Source organism: Neomonachus schauinslandi, chromosome 1 (genome assembly GCF_002201575.2).
Source record: "Neomonachus schauinslandi chromosome 1, ASM220157v2, whole genome shotgun sequence".
Taxonomy (NCBI): domain Eukaryota; kingdom Metazoa; phylum Chordata; class Mammalia; order Carnivora; family Phocidae; genus Neomonachus; species Neomonachus schauinslandi.
This window is the reverse complement of record NC_058403.1, coordinates 138,188,016-138,205,628: the sequence shown is the minus strand read 5'-3', so window position 1 is coordinate 138,205,628 and position 17,613 is coordinate 138,188,016. Positions and strand designations below refer to the sequence as shown.

Here is a 17,613-nt window from a genome sequence, read left to right as displayed (position 1 = left end):
ATATTTTTACTGCCAACACCCCCCCCCCCAATTTTATTCTATTCTGTCCTTACGGTATGTAGGTTTATGCTGGTCACTACATGGTAAATTGAGTCCACAACCCACTACTTTACAACCTTTGGTTTGAAAACTACTTCTTTACAGAGACATCATACTATTTGAACTGGTACTTATGAAAAAGATTTTTCAATCATTCATCTAATTCTAAAAAGAATCTATATACCAGAAACCCAGCAGAGTATACAGACACCCGTTTGGTTTTAAACATTTGTTGCGCCTTCCTTCTGGGGTCTTTCCATCCACACGTATCTAGGAACACCTGGCAATTTGCGAAGAGGAAGCTATAAGATTGTTTTGTTTGGGGGAAAAGGGGTGGTTGTACTACGGGGTTTCCCCACCTTCGTGGCTGGATCAATCTAAGCCCACCCTAGGGCGTGGAAGGAGCGGATTTCTGGGACAAACGGGCCAGCATCTCCCTGCCCCTCCTAGCTAAAGCCCCCGGGCCCTGACAACCAAGCACCCCGCCCCTTCTTTCTGATCGAAGCCCCGAGGCCCTGGCGACGATGCCCCAGTCCCTCCAGGTCCAAACCCCCGAACCTCCCGGAGCGCCCCCACCCAGCCCGCCTGGCTGAGGCCGCCCCCGCCCCTCCAGACCAGTCCCCCGCCCCTCCCCGCCAACCCCCCCCACCTTCGCGTAGAGCGCCACGCCCCTCCCGGCTCGCCGCACCGGAGGCCGCGCGCTGTAGCGCCTGCTCAGTGCGGGACGCGGCGCGCGAGGGGCGGTGACGGCCGCGGGCGCTCAAGCATGGCGGCAGCGGCGCTGCGCAGCGCGTCGGGCTCCGCGTCCCCGGCCGTGGCCGAGCTGTGCCAGAACACCCCGGAGACCTTTCTGGAGGCCTCCAAGCTGTTGCTCACCTATGCGGACAACATCCTCAGGTGCGGGGCTGAGGAGTCGCACGGGGTGCCACCGCGGGCGGTGAGGGGGCGCCTGGTTGGCCTGGGTTTAGGGGCGCCCGGCTCGGGCCCCGAAGGGTGGCGAGGCCAGGAGGGACCGGGGCCTGAGTCTTGCCCCGGCTCAGAATCGGAGCCCACCGGCCAGGGGCCTCGAGACCCGGCCGGGCCACTCCCTCCTGAGAAGAGTAAGTTTCTTTGCACTTGTGCCTTGGCATCTAATGTCGGGGTCCTCTAGGGTGAACTGGAGGTCGCGGGCATGGCGCACGCGGAGGGAGGTGAGAAGGCGTGCCCTAAACACTTGATTCCGGTCGGGTTAACTGTCTTAATGTCAGCACAGAAATGGTAACAGCGTTTCATTCCCTTTGCGTGGATTTTCCCGAACATAGTGCCTTAGTCGCAGGGTTATGAGAAGTTAGTCTGTAAAAACTCCACCACTTCAGTAGTATTATGCTTTAATATCCACCCCCCCCAACGTTTTGTGAATACCTTAATATTAAAGCATAATACTACTGAAGTGGTGGGGTTTTTACATTTTTATGGTCTTTTCCTGCCCACTTTTGTTGATTGAAATATTATTAACCATATTAAAGTTACAATTTTTCTCAATACCTGTATTCTGCTTTTCAACATGACCTTTTAAATAAGAATTAGTGAAGATTACTTTGGCTGAGAGTAATTTGTTTCATTCTCTTGTGAGCAAAATACACCTGTAGATTCTTAAGGGACCTTACAGGTTTGGGGAATTGGGAGGCAATTTTGATTATTCATTTTGAATTATTATCCACTTCAGTTCTTAGATCAAATCATGTAGTGGCTTGTGTGGGGGAGGGAAATGGAACCTAGGTTAAAGGAGCTCCAGGTGCCAGGTACTTGAGTGGGGTTACCTCATTTATCAGGTCACCATGATTACTATCTAGGTTCTTTCTCCCACCTCACCCCCTGGTGCACTTGTTCTTCTAAGTGGCGGGTATATTGGCATGAAGTCTAAAAGGAAATTCTTAGTTTCAAGGTTATAGATTTGATGTGACCCAATTTTAGAGACACTAGTTACAAGTGTGGTGTTTTAACCCATGGCATTTCATTGTTCATGGCAATATATTGTTCATAGAGGTAACATTAAGGATTCTAAAAGTAAATTGAAGGAAAAATGAACCTTTATTATTCACCAAATGCTATAAGGGATGTGCAGCATGTGCCGTGTACACAGCTACACAATTGTGACCTATGTGGAGACTGCCTTTCTCCTCTGTGACATCTTCTCAACTCACCTCTTCCCTGTGAGGTCTAACAGCTCTTCAAAGCACAGGGATGCCAATGGACTCTGCATGAATGAACTCATAAGCTGAGTCCTCCAGATCTTATGACCTGAGACCTCCAACCTGGAAAGCCACCAAACTATTTAAACCCCATTATTCAGAAAAGGGAAGTGGCCTTGTAATAGGATTCACTTCTGCTTTTAATCTAGTGAAACCCAAAATCTAAGATCAAGGTGTTTTGAGGAAGGAAAACCTTTGCATGCAAATAATGACTTGGCATCAGAATCACCATTATGAATATTTATCAAACTCATAGAAGAAACCTTGCTTTCAGTACATGTTACAGTCTTTCCTATGGCTTATGTTTCTGATCTTGAAAAGTTTTTATCTAAAAAGGGAATTAGGAGTCTGGAACTCATAATTGAAGATGATATGAAAAACTACCCTTGTTTAGTTAAGTACAAGTATACCTTGTTTTATTGCTCTTCGCTTTATTGTGCTTTGCAAATACTGGTTTTTGGTTTTTTGGGGTTTTTTTTTTTTTTACAAATTGAAGGTTTGTGGTGTTGAGCGAGTCTGTCGGTGCCATTTTTCCCAACAGCTCTCTTTGTATCTCTGTGTCACATTTTGGTAATTCTTGTAATATTCAAACTTTTTCATTATTGTATTTGTTATGGTGATCCCTGATCAGTGAGCTCTTTCATTTAATTGAAATAGAGTTGACACACAATGTTACATTAGTTTCAGTAGTACAACATAGTGATTCCACAAGTCTGTACATTATACTGTGCTCACAAGTGTAGTTACCATCAGTCATATACAGTTCTATTATAATACCATTAACTATATTCCCTATATGTATCTTTTATCTCCATGACATTTTTTTTTTTTTTTAGTAAGCTCTGTGCCCAATGTGGGGCTTGAACTTATGACCCCAAGATGAAGAGTCACATGCTCTACTGACTGAGCCAGCCAGGCACCCCCCTGCCCCAGTGACTTATTCCATAACTGGAAGCCTGTATCTCCCACTCCCCTTCACCTATTTTGCCCATCCCGCACTCCCCCCTCCGCCCCTGCAACCATCATTTGTACTCTGTATTTATGTGTTTGATTCTGTTTTTTGTTTTTTTATCCACATATAAGTGAAATCATATGATATTTGTCTTTCTCTGTTTGACTTCTCTTGTCATAATGCCACCTAGATCCATCCATGTTGTTACAGATGACAAGATCTCATTCTTTTTTTATGGCTGAGTAATATTCCATTGTATATATATACTCCATCTTCTTTATCCTGCGATCAGTTATTTTTGATGTTAATATTGTTTTGGGATGCACCAACTGCACCCACATAAGATGGCAAACTTAATCTATAAATGCTGTGTGTGTTCTGACTGCTCCACCCATTGGCCCTTCTCCTGTCCCTCTCTTTTCCTTAGGCCTCCTGGTGTCCTGACACACAATAATAATTTAAATTAGGCCAATCAATAACCCTGCAATGGCCTAAGTGTTAAAGTGAAAGGAAGGGGTGCACATCTCTCACTGTAAATCCAAAACTAGAAGTGATTCAGCTTAGTGAGGAGGGCACGTCAAAATCCATGATAGCCCAAAAGCTAGGCCTGTTGTACCAAACAGCCAAGTTGCAAATGCAAAAGAGAAGTTCTTGAAGGAGATTAAAAGTGCTACTCCAGTGAACACACAAATGATGAGCCTTATTGCTACTAATGGAAGAAGTTTTAGTGGTCTAGATAGAGGATGAAGCCAGCCACAACATTCTCCTAAAAACCAAAGCCTAATCCCGAGCAAGGCCTTAACCTCTTCAGTTCTCTGAAGGTTGAGAGAGGTGACGAAGTTGAAGAAGAAAAGTTGCAAGCTAGCAGAGGTTGGTTCATGAGGTTTAAGGAAAGAAGCTGTCTCCATAACACAAAAGAACAGGGTGAAGTAGCAAGTGCTGATGAGAAGCTGCAAGTTATCCAGAAGACCTAGCTAAGATGATTCATGAAGGTGGCTACACTACAACAGGTTTTCAGTGTAGACCAATTAGCCTTTGATTGGAAGAAGATGCCATCAAAGATTTCATAGCTAGAGAGGAGAAGTCAATGTCTGGCTTCAAAGGACAGGCTGACTTTTCTGTTAGGGATTAATACAGCAGGTGACTTTAAGTTGAGGTCAGTGCTTATTAACCATGCTGAAAATCCTAGGGCCCTTAAGAATTATGCCAAATCTACTTGGCCTATACTCTATAAATGGAAGAAACAAAGCCTGGGTGATAGCACATCATCCATCATTGACAATGCACCTGGTCACCTAAGAGCTCTGATGGAAATGTACAATGACATAATGTTGTTTTCATGCCTGCTAACACAGCATCCATTCTGCAGCCCATGGATCAAGGAGTCATTTGGACTTTGAAGTCTTTTATTTTAACATTTACATTTTGTAGAGCTATAGCTGCCATAGATAATAATTCCTCTGATGGACCTGGGCAAAATAAGTTGAAACCTTTTGGAAAGGATTCACCATTCTAGATGCCATTAACATTTGTGATTCATGGAAGGAGGTCAAAACATCAACATTAATAGGCGTTTGGAAGAAATTGATTCCAATCCTCATGGATGACTTTGGGGGATTCAAAACTTCAGTAGAGGAGGGAACTGCAGATGTGGTGGAGATAGCAAGAGAACTCAAATTAGAAGTGGAGCCTACAGATATAGCTAAATTGCGGCAATCTCATGATAAAACTTTCATGGATGAGGACTTGCTTTTTATGGATTAGCAAAGGAGGTGGTTTCTTGAGATGGAATCTACTCCTGGTGGTGATGCTGTGAAGATTGTTGAAATCACAACAAAGAATTTAGAATATAACAAACTTTGTTGCTAAAGCAGCAGCAGGGTTTGAGGGGATTGCGTCCAATTTTGAAAGATGTTCTATCAAACAGCATTGCATGCTACAGAGAAATTGTTCATGAAAGGAAGGGTCAATTGATGTGGCAGATTTTACTGTCTTGTTTTAAGAAATTGCCACACCCACCCCAACCTTTAGCAACCATCAATATTGAGGCAAACCCTCCACCAGCAAAAAGATTACAACTCGAGGCGCCTGGGTGGCTCAGTTGTTAAGGGTCTGCCTTCGGCTCAGGTCATGATCCCAGGGTCCTGGGATCGAGCCCCGCATTGGGCTCCCTGCTCCGTGGGAAGCCTGCTTCTCCCTCTCCCACTCCCCCTGCTTGTGTTCCCTCTCTCACTGTGTCTCTCTCTGTCAAACAAATAAATAAAATCTTTAAAAAAAAAAATACAGCTCACTGAAAATTCATATGGTAGTTAGCATTTTTTAGCATTAAAGTATGTTTAATTAAGGTATGTGTACAATTTTTTAAGACATAATGCTATTAAAGACTTAATAGACTACAGTATAGTATAAACATAACTTTTATATGCAGTGGGAAATTTTAAAAATTCATTTGACTTGCTTTAGTGTAATTTTCACTTTATTACAGTGGTCTAAACCCTAACCTATAATATCTCAGAGTTGTGCATATAATAGTAGTAGTCCCTGCTCTTATATTAGAATTAAAACTCCTTTAGGCTTCAGGAAGTTAGAAAACACGCTTTATTACACTTCTAAGTCCAGTGAGTTGTTAACCTCTTAACAGAAAAACCCCTGATCTCTTCTTGATCTCTAGCTACACTATCTTACAAATCTGTTAAACTAACTTATTTAAGAGTAGGAAAAACCAAGGTTTCTGTTCCTTTTGCTGTTTTGGGAAATCAATCAGTGTTAGAGATAAGGGACTGTGTAAGGGATGTTGTCTTGATATATCTTGTTCCTGCCTCAGGGTTTGACATAGTATTTTATGAAATGAATGCTGAAATGAGAATTTCATTAGTAGGTTTTGTTTTGTTTTTAACAGCAATGCTTGTCACTGCACTCAAGTGAAGATAATACCTTTGATTACATTTCAAATTTCTCCTTCAGGTGATGTTTACCTATTCCCCAACTAAGAGTTATAAAGCCAATGAAATTATAGAATAAAACATAGGCTAATTTGCATGCACAATATGCTATGGGTTTGAACTTTTTACTTTTTTTTAGTTCACTGACTTTTAGATAAAGATGAGCTGTCCTCAATAATATCTACTTTGCAAAGTTTATAATAGTTTGACTAGCATTCCACATGTGTTCCTTAGATAATTAGCTCCTTTAATTCTTTAAAAAATATGTTTGATGTTCCACTAATTTCCTTTGCAAACTGCACACAGTTATTGGTTACAAACTGCACTGCGTATGATTGGGAAGGGCCAAAAACGGAAAGTGGTTTCTTCCAAGAAAATAAATATGTTTAGGAGAAAGACGCAAGTATGGAAAACAGCCACAGCATAAAATCTAGAGAACAATTGGAAGACAGTGTTCAAGCAGTTACATGTTTATGTCTGGAGATAGTCCAGGGACCTAGTGTGGAAGAGTTTTGAGAATGGAGGTTTGGTAAGATGGGATGGGTTCATGGAATAGCAGAGAACATATATTTGACATAAGAGGCAAAAGAAAATGATTGTACTTTCTAGAGTCAAAGAGAAACATGAAGGAGTTTCATGTAGAATAATGATGTAAGAAGACACAAGGCATGGGTTTCATTTGTGAAGCTATTACAGTAATCATAAGCATAAATGGAGATAGAATAGAGAAAGAACTATCAGAGGCAGGGATTGGCAGTTCTTGATGACTGAATGCAAGGAGTAGAGCCGGTAAAGAGAGGAGACAAAATAACCCAAATAACTTCAGGTTTCTAATCTAGGTGACTGTTGACAACTGGAGAAATTTAGAGAGGATTGGTGAGTTTGTTGGCATATTGTATGGTGGGGAGTATGTAAGCTTTGTAGTAAGACCAGTGCATTTAAATCCCAGTCAGCCATTTCCTAGGAGTGTGGTTATAGGCAATTTATGTAAAGTCTCTGGGTTTCAGTTTCCTCATTTTTTTTCAGTTTCCTCATTTTTAAGAGGAAAGAAAAATGCCTGCATTATAGGATTGTTGCAAAAGAGGAATGAAGGCACACATGTTATCTGTTGTTACCATTATTCAGTTTTTCATGTTGAACAAGCTAGATTATGTGTATGTTTCCCTTTTTGTCAGCTATATAGAATGGTAGAGTTAGAGCCAGAGATGGTTCCCAGATGGTTCTAAAGATGTTTTTGAAAAATTTACATGTATCTCAGAATGATAGATTTTCAGAAGGACTAGAAACATTTTTTTAAATGGCCTACAAACCACCTTTTTGATTAGTAATAAAAATACAAGATTATAGGATCTCTCATGTACTAAATTTCCATTTATGTAAACCCTTTCTGAGATTATGCATTCTAAAGAGGTAGAGGGCTAGTAAATGGTTAGATATATTTAATTATCAGCATTTCTGAAATTCTGAAATAGAAACATTTAAGTTTTTCTTTTTTCTGAGTCTGTGACCTCAGTAGGAAGCTACATGTCTTAAAATCTTTTTTGGGCGCCTGGGTGGCTCAGTCAGTTAAGTGTCTGCCTTTGGCTCAGGTCATGATCCCAGGGTCTTAGGAACAAGCCCTTCATCAAGCCCTGCATAGGGCTCCCTACTCAGCAGGGAGCCTGCTTCTCCCTCCTCCTCTGCTATATCCCCTACTTATGTGCACGCTCTCTCTCTCTCAAATAAATAAAATCTTTAAAAAAAAAAAATCTTTTTTTAAAGATTTTGTTTTTTAATTTATTTTAGAGAGCGGGGGTGGGGAGCTGGGGCTCAGAAGGGAAAGGAACAGGGAAAGAATCCCACACAGACCCCATGCTGAGCACAGAGCCCAACATGGGGCTTAATCCCATGATTCCAAGATCATGACCTGAGCTGAAACCAAGAGCCAGACCCTCAACTGACTGAGCCACCCAGGTGCCCCAGTGTGTCTTAAAATCTTAATTATATGGTCGATTATAACTTTCAAGGTGAAAAGCATGACTTTTTTCTACCATTCAGTTGTAAAAACAAAGACAACTAGGGGGTAAGACAACTAGGAAGACACCAAAATATGTTCAAAGTGGTGGTGAGTGGGTCAGGACATTTTGCTGCCCGTTCAAGGTCCCATTCTTTCAACATGATCCAACAAACAACCAAAAAAAAAAAAAGGGTGCAAAATTATTGCTAACAAGCAAGATAAATATTACAAGTTGCAGAAATAGTTAAGGGTCAGCAGAGGTAGAAACATTGCACGTTGAAGAATTACAGCAAAAAATATTTGAGAAAAGTCTGCACAGGAAATTAAGTTAATGGAAGAAGAAAATGAAGCAAAAATAAAGGTGATCCTTAGGGGTACTTTAGACACTGCAAGATAAGGAGAATAGTAATGAGTTCAAGGATGGTGGATGCGCTGGGATGATGCTGTGAAGCTAGAGATTTAGAAAGTGGTACTTTTCCAAGGGTAGGAAATAGGATCTGTTGGATTTGAGCTCTAATGGCTTTATGGCCCAGTTCTCTAAGCCTGTGAGGGCTTCAGGACGAACTTTTGGCACTATTGTGTGTTCAGTACTATGGCTGGTGTGCCCAACATATTTAAAAAGAGCAAGATAGGATTTGAGTAACTGGACATTACTGTTGGGTTTTTTGGGGTTTTTTGTTTGTTTGCATTATGTTTTTAGTGAGAAAAACAGATAAATGGTATGTAAGGCCCATAGATGTTAAAAGGTAGAAAATTGCTGACTAGACTAGACCATGATTTACTTTGAAACATGTATCAAAATAATAAGCTGTATCAGATCAACTAGTCTAGGTTTTATAAGAATTTTTAAACAGTGGTGAAAGAGGGAGGAAAAACTAGAAAATTAGAGCCAGAGAAAGACTTTGATCATGTAAAAATCTGGAAGCTATTGGGGAAAAAATAGGTTAAAAAAAAAAAAAATCAGGCAGTTTTGCACCAGTAGATTATATCATCCTAGTGGTACTGATGTTTATGACCCTGTGAAATGTGTTGAATATCATGAAAAGATGCTTCATTTATCTATAACTGGCATTGATAAATGTAGGAGTATTGTATAGTTTAATGTTTTTTGTTTAAGTGGTAAGAAAAGGAGGCACACTTACAATATAATGTGGCATAAAAGCCAGGTTGCTAAATATCTTGCTGTGCTCAGGGCAGTCCCCTACAACAAAGACCTCAAATGTCAACAATGCCAAGGTTGAGAAACTCATTTAAAACACAGAATAAAAGAATAGAGCATATATTTTTCTTTGTGTTTTTCAACCACCTGTGATGCTCAAAAGACCTGTGTTGAAGAACAGTGTTTTTGTTTTTAATTTCCAATTTTTTGTGGATCTATAACTTTGTAAAGTACAATAAAAATTTCATGGCAAATCAAATTGTTAGAAAAATTGCTGAGTAGTCTCAATTTCTGCACTTCTCATGAATGACTAGCAAGAAGTTTATAGATGGGCACCAGTCTGTGGACATTCTGAATAACACTATTTTAGAGCTTTATCTCTGAATATTCTGTAATAAACTTGCATAATTTTTGAAATTAAGGAAAAGTTTAAAGCAGATTCATGTATTTATGACAGTTTGGCAATAGAGAGTTGCTTGATGGAAAACAAATGTGAAATATGTTGAAATTTCCACAATTAAATTAGGACAAGAATGGTTAATGAGTTGCTAGCCTTTGTCCACCATCCCCATTCCATACCCCAGGCAGATGGCCTCAGCACTCCTTCCTATGGACCCTGACACAGCCTCAGAATCCTTCTTAAAATAGTGCTAATAGAAGCCACTACTATTGTGAGGAGGTTTGTGTCAGATATGAAATCTCATCAGGACACCTGGGTGGCTCAGTTGGTTAAGTGTCTGCCTTTGGCTGAGGTCATGATCCCTGGGTCCTGGGATTGAGTCCCCCATCAGGCTCCTTGCTCAGCGGTGGCCTACTTCTTCCTCTGCCTGCCACTCCTCCTGCTTGTGCGTGCTCTCTCTGACAAATAAATAAATAAAATCTTATTAAAAAATTACTCATCATCCTAATTATGTTCTGAAGGCTTTTTGAGTGTAATACTGTGATTCTTTTTTTTTTAATTAATTTATTTGAGAGAGAACATGAGCAGGGAGGAGGATCACAGGGAGAGGGAGAAGCAGACTCCCCGCTGAGCTGAGCAGGGAGCAGGGAGCCCGACGTCGATCCCAGGACCCCGGGATCATGACCTGAGCCAAAGGCAGACGCTTAACTGACAGCCCCACCCAAGTGCCCCAATACTGTGATTATCTTAACCTTGAATTTTTTTCTGATTTTTTAAACAGCCTTTCTGATTTATCAAGGTTATTAAAAATCTCAAAGCCTTTCATATGCTGGTCTCATCCCATGCATGCTATTCAAAATCTTTTTTTTTTTTTTTTTTTTTAAGATTTTATTTATTTGACAGAGAGAGACACAGCTAGAGAGGGAACACAAGCAGGGGGAGTGGGAGAGGGAGAAGCAGGCTTTCCGCTGAGCAGAGAGCCCGACGCGGGGCTCGATCCCAGGACTCTGGGATCATGACCTGAGCCGAAGGCAGACGCTTAACGACTGAGCCACCCAGGCGCCCCTGCTATTCAAAATCTTAACCATGGTAAAAAAAAAAAATTGGCTGTGACAAAAATGTATCTTAAGCTGAAACAGAACTTAAGAGTAAAAGCAATCATTGGTCTAGGGAAGAAAGAAAATCAAGTGACTCTAAGGTATACCTGGGTTTGTATTTGTCAGAGGTAAAGTGTTTGAGGAACTGTGATCCATTTTTATATAGCTTCTTAGGTTTTTTTTATTCATTCATTTCACAAGTATTTATTAACTATCATCTATGCATCAGGCACCATTCTTGATGATTGAGATCCATCAGAACAAAATAGGCAAAACCTACACCCATGTCTGGAGCTTACCTAGATTTTTTTCTTAGCAACCTAAAAACTCATAAAGGTATGTGGCTTTAATAGCATAGAATGAAAATGTTGCATGGGTTTCCCTTATGGAAGCATTAATATTGTCAGCTATGAAATTAAACAGTGAGGTGGTAGTAAATGTATATTGAGGTAAGAATCACAGAATCAGGCTATTTTTCCGGGTTGTGCTTCCTCTTTCTTTAAAGTTGGGAACTATAATACCTTGTAGCAGTGTAGCCAATATAAAATGTAAAAAGGAGTGCAAAAACACTGTGGAAAGTATAAATTGTTATATATAATCAAACTTTTTTTATTTAAATCAGAAACCCTAATGATGAAAAATATAGATCTATCCGGATTGGAAACACAGCTTTTTCTACTAGACTCTTACCTGTCAGAGGAGCTGTTGAATGTTTATTTGAAATGGGCTTTGAAGAGGTAAGTTGAAGGGTTTCTTCTCCCCCGTTCATGTATAAAGAATTTATTATAATGTTGATGGATAATTATCTAAATAAGATAATATTTTTTTTTTTTTTTTTTTTTTTTTTAAAGATTTTATTTATTTATTTTAAATAAGATAATATTTTTAAATTAATGGATCATTTTGGAAATCTGCAGAACTAGTTACTTCTTCACCTATTAGACATTTAAAAGTCACAGTAAATATATTTTAAAATCACAGTAAAATATAACAACTCTCCCACAGGGAAAATTCTTACAAGTTTTAATCCTTTAGAACAGGGAGGTCAGACATACAACCCAAAGACCAAATTGTGGGTCATTTTAGACTTTTAGCAAAAATCTGATTTGTAAGTACACACAAATTCTAGTAGGATCTAGCCGTCTGTCTCCAGTAAGAAATGAAAAGAGTAAATACAGAAAAGCTGAGTTCAGTTGCCACATGTAAGGGATTTCTTCTGTGACAGAAGAGAAGAATCTCAATATGTTTTTTTGTTTTTTAATCAAAATAAAAGTTTGGTGTTTTCATCTTCTGGAATCTTGTACATAGCTTAATTTTTTTTTTAAAGATTTTATTTATTTATTTGACAGAGAGAGCACAAGTAGGCAAAGAGGCAGGCAGAGGGAGAGGGAGAAGCAGGCTCTCCACTGAGCAGGGAGCCTGATGTGGGGCTCGATCCCAGGATTCTGGGATCATGACCTGAGCCGAAGGCAGCCGCTTAACCAACTCAGCCACCCAGGCGCCCCAGTACATAGCTTAATTTTATGACACAATGAAAGTAGTTATCAATATTGTCAATTTTCTTTATGTATATATGCTTAACCATTTTTAGTTTATGGAATACTGAAAGAACTTGAACCAGGTTGTGGATACACGGTAGTCCATAGCAGTCAGAAATGTCAAGGCTATAGAAATTGTTAAAGAGATCTGCTGAGTTGCCATAAGAAGTACTTTCCTTCCTGCCTCTCTGCTTTTCTCCCCAGATTCTGTTCCAGGCCCTGAAGGGTATAGTAGTGAACTAGAGAAATAGATCCCATCTCACATGGAGCCTGGTTCTAATAGGTTAGACAAACAGTAGACATGAAAGCAAAGATGAATGCAAAGAGGAAAATACGGCATGGTGATATAAAAAGCAACTGTAGAGGTGGGCAGCTACGTAAGAATGAGTGGTTAGGGAAGGCCTCTCAGGAGATAATATTTGAGCTGGGACCTAAATGAAAAGAAGCATTTCAGGTACCTGAAGCCCTCAGGTAAGAGTACCTCAAACAGAAGGATTCACATATGCAACAGACTTCTAGCAGGATTAGCTTTGGCACAGAAAGTAGCTACACAGGCCAGCAGAATCCAGGGTGTGCGGTTTTGAGGACTGTGATAAAGACTTGGACTTCATTCTAAGTGAGATGGGAAACCATAGGAAGGTTCTAGGTATGGAATAATATTTTAGCTGTTGTAAAGTGAATGTTCTGGATGTTCTGGGGTGGGGGCAAGAGATGAAGCAGGGAGACCAGTCAGAAAGCTTTTATCAGCCTAAAGGAGAAACAAAAATGGTTTGAAAATGGTTCCGTGAGGGCAGAGCCTTTTATCTTTTTGTCCCCTCTTGCTAGCTCCTAGAATACATTGAGGCACACAGTAAACATTTGTTGAATTAAAGACTGTTGGCAGTGGAGATGGGGGAAAAGTAGAGGCATCCAGAATTTTTTTTTTTTTAAGCAGAGCCTGCAGGACTTGATGAATTGATTGTGGGGTACAAGGGAAAGGAAGGAATCGGATACTACTAGGCTTTGGTTTGAGCATCTAAGTGGATGCAAGTACCATTAATTCAGATTGAGAAATCTTGGAGTGTAGCAGATGCCAGGAGAAATCACTACTTCCTCTTTTGGATGATTATAACTGATACACTGTTAACCATTCAAGTAGAGATAACAAGTAGGCAGTTGGATATATGAGTCTGTAACTCAAAAGGAGAGGTCAGCCTGGAGATATAAATTATGTTGTCATCTGCTTGTTAGTTACCGACATCTGAACATAAAGAACTTAAAGGGATAGGAGGAAAAATTGAGAACATTGCTGATTTTGTTCAAGGAAATACAGACTTTTGAGTTAAATGACAGAAAAATTTAGTAAATGACAACTGGAAACTACCGATTCCTCAGTTTTGAAGTGTCACATATTCTGTGGAGTCATATTTGTCTTTTCATTCAACAAATATTTCAGTGCCGGGTATGATGACAACCATCCCAGTTTGCCTGGGGCTGTCCTGGGTTTAGTACTCAAAATCCCACATTCTAGAAAACCCGTCTCAGGCAGACCCAAAGGTTGGGCACACCAGTGCCAGGTAACAAGCTAGATTGAGACTTGCAGTAGTATTTGACACACATGGAGCGACAATTTCAGAAAAGATTAACATGCTTTGATCAGACTAATTTGTACTTCAAATTTCTGATTGTCTTCAGATGTCATACCTCAGGACCCATCTGCAATAAATTTTTTTTTTAAGATTTTATTTATTTATTTGACAGAGCGAGAGAAAGCACAAACAGGGGGAGCAGCAGGCAGAGGGAGAGGGAGAAACAGGCGCCCCGAGGAGCAGGGAGCCCAATGTGGGACTGGATCCCAGGACCCTGGGATCATGACCTAAGCCAAAGGCAGTCGCTTAACCAACTGAGCCACCCAGGCACCCCTGCAATAAATGTTTTATCAGTGTGGCTAAGTTGCAGAAGGAACCAATGGAACTGCAATTGAACTCTACCATTAGAAAGAAACTCAGTAGGCTTTAAGATGAAGTAGGAATCTCAGACCCATCCCCAAAATGTTCGGGTATATATTAAAATCCTGGGTACTTTTGGGCCTACTTGCCTCTGAGGCTATATTCTTTGTGAAAATTTTGAGAAGGAGGTTGAGAAAGACTGGGATCCGCATGGATATGCGACTCCTCCGGCTTCATGAGTGGAGTGGTTCTCATCAGGTACCATAGGAGGAGGGCAGTTTTGGTTGTTTTGGTGACTAAAAGATATTACCAGCATTTAGTGGGCAGGAGCCAGGTTTGCTTAACATCTGACAGTGAGAATTGTCTTAGCAAAAATGTGTTGAGAAATACGGATTTTGTCAAATACTGGAATTCTCATTAATTTCTTAAAGTGTTATTGGATCTAGTGCATTAAGCCTGTCATTTTGTCCTTTTGTGAAAATACAGTGCTGTTGATGAAACTTTTTGGTATAGACACTTTGGCCATAATCCTACATTCTTTTAGGACTGGTCCTGAAAAGTTAGAAGGGAGTGGAGCAAGGCACAAGCAGCATCTCTGTCTTATCAGGGCCTTCTCTGTGGTATGGACTGAACATAGATCCAGATAGCTGTTATGCTGGATTTCCACCTTGGCCCATGGTGTCTTCTACCTCTCTCAGTGCTGCTCAACTAACGGTATGAGATGGGAAGCATCCGTATTTGGTTTTAACCTAGATACCTGGTTTCTAAAGAGAAACCTCATCAGAGATGTGAGGTGGTTCCTTTCTAATGTTGGAAAATCATTGTGATCCAATGCTAATCATATATGTCATCACAGCTGTAGAAATATTCTCTTTTTGCTCAACACTTCCAACTATTAGTACAAGCTTATGGTTTTTGGTCTCTGTTCAGTCTAAGATGTAGTCAATTATAGCTTAACAATTAAGGTTTACTCCAACAATTATTCTGTAGCATCAGGCAGATTATTTTACTTTTCTGAGCTTTCATATTTTCATATAAAGAATAGTGATAAACCTAATACCTACATTTCAGGGTGATTGTGAGGATTACTTGAGATAACATACATAAAATGTTTAGCATAGCACCTAGAACACATGAACACAATAAATGATAGTTTTGTTTTTACAGCTATTATGGGTAATGAATATATAGAGCTTAATGGCCTCTTCTAGCTGTTTAATAGGGATTCATATGGAATTAATTTTCATGTCATTAGTGAGAAATGTGTTGGTCAGTTGATTCTGATAGGTCTGCCATCACCAGGGAAATAGGTCATTCTCAGTTGTGAAGCTTAACTTAAATTAAGCTTAAAATCTGCAAGTCTGTCTACTACACCTTAACAATCATTTTATCTCATATGCAGTTGGTGGAATTATTTTAACACTGTTGCTTCTCAGTGCCTTGAAACTTGATTGAAGATATTTTCATTTAACTTTTGTTTTGTAATTTGCTGACCATTTTACAATGTGAGCTTTGTTGTAATGTTTGTTGTATCTTAAAGCACTCTGATTATATGATGGGTATTTATTAAATGAATCACCACTTGAAGAATGGGATTTTTGTTTGATTGTTTTGTTTGGACCACCTTTGTAGTACTGTTAACAATCCATAGTTTTGAATTGACCATCAGGCTGTACTTCTTGTTTTCTTGGAAAAATTAGTGGACCCTATATCCAAACTTCTAATCATGTAGCTATTCTTTAAAGTCTTGGGTTTAGGAGATTCAAAGGTTGTTATATATATAACTTCTTGACCCCGGATCATTTTATATGGCTGCATCTCTAGTAATTACTATTATTTCATAAGGAATTTCACAGAGAATAGTAGTATCATATACTATTGCAGAGAAGATAGGAATGTGCATTTTTATAATTCTTATGAGACTTTGTGACTTATTATTTCTAAAAGAAAAGATTTTTCTAACGGCCTTTGAACCAATCAAATAAGCTAAGCATTATATGCAAAGGAGGAGACCCAATTTTCTTAACTTCCTGGTTCATATATAGGCACTTTTTACCTTTGACTATTTAAAAAAAAGTACCATAATGGTAGGAAAACAGAATGTTAAAATATGATGTATTCTGTGGTATTGATTTCATTTTATAGATATATATGAATGACTGTCAGTATAAAGCAAAGGTTAAAATTTTTCCCAATTTTATAAATTCCAGGGAGAAACACATCTTATCTTTCCTAAAAAAGCTTCAGTGGAGCAGCTGCAAAAAATTCGAGACCTGATTGCCATAGAGAGAAGTAGCAGATTGGATGGATCAAATAAGAGTTACAAAGTAGAATTATCTCAGCAACCTGCATCCAGTACCCAGCTTCCTATAACACAGTCTTCAAATCCTAGTGGGTTAATCCAGCATGCAGGGAACAGTGAAGGACAGTCATCAAATCGACCATCTGCTCCAATGGTAATGTTAGAATTAAACCTTTCTTAACTATTCAAAGTATTGAAACAGCAAAAGCTTTGAGATATGTTGTGATTTATTCCTGAATTTATGCCCTCGGTATTCTTGGTTCTTAGAATTGTAATACATCCAGATTTCCTTAGGTCTTTAAAAAATTGTCAAATTTGTAACAAAGGGAAAATGGTTGTCTTTTTTTATACTTTTAAATCTTAACTTTTGGTTTATTGCTTCTTAGGCATTTCATCATTTTGTCATTCATAAATGTACCCATTGCCTTGGTACATAAATCAGTAACAAGTTAGCATGTGTCTTTAACCTAAAACAAAGTAACAGACTTGCTGGACAATGGCAGTCATATTAGATTTCCTTTACTGGAAACTGATAACTTCTGATCTAAATTTTACCTGCTGCCATTCATTATGAAGATTATTAATTCCAATAACCTAACCATTATCAACCCCTCAGTTTGGTAAAAGAAATCCGCTTCTTTAAGGTAAATAACAGTGCATTAATTTATTGAGAGGGGTGCTACCAGATTAGTGAAGTTTAGTTAGTGGCATACACAGATGCATACTTCTGAAGAACTGCAATCAAACTTTTGATCTCTTACAGGCATCCTTAGTACACTTAACTGATCTCATTTAATAGGAAACTATCCTGTTTACAAAAATTCCTTTTGATAGAGGTCCTTAAGTTTTCCTCTGAATTTTCACTCAAAAATTTTGTGATTTTTTTTTTCTATAGTAATTTTGTCAGTAGCCAGCTTCAACTTGTATCCTCTTATTTTAATTTTAGTAAAACATCTTGTCACTGTCCTCCATAAAGCGGAACTTATGTATAGAGTCAGTTATTAAATCTACCCTTAATTTTCTCCAGTT

General features: G+C 39.2%; 1 protein-coding gene across 4 annotated transcripts in view; it reads left to right on the top strand.

Annotated features, from left to right (window-relative positions):
- Positions 1-772: 772 nt before the first annotated feature.
- Positions 773-17,613, top strand: part of NGLY1 (N-glycanase 1) — a 57,057-nt gene continuing 40,216 nt past the window's right edge. For 3 of the 4 annotated variants that reach the window (XM_021678807.1, XM_021678806.1, XM_021678809.1), the window contains exons 1-3: positions 773-936; positions 11,439-11,553; positions 16,493-16,738. In XM_021678807.1, the coding sequence (XP_021534482.1) occupies positions 806-936; positions 11,439-11,553; positions 16,493-16,738 (492 nt within the window). In that variant the 5' untranslated portion in view covers positions 773-805. Of the gene's footprint in view, positions 937-7,003; positions 7,041-11,438; positions 11,554-16,492; positions 16,739-17,613 lie in introns of all 4 variants that reach the window. The other variant, XM_021678808.1, reaches the window with a different exon arrangement.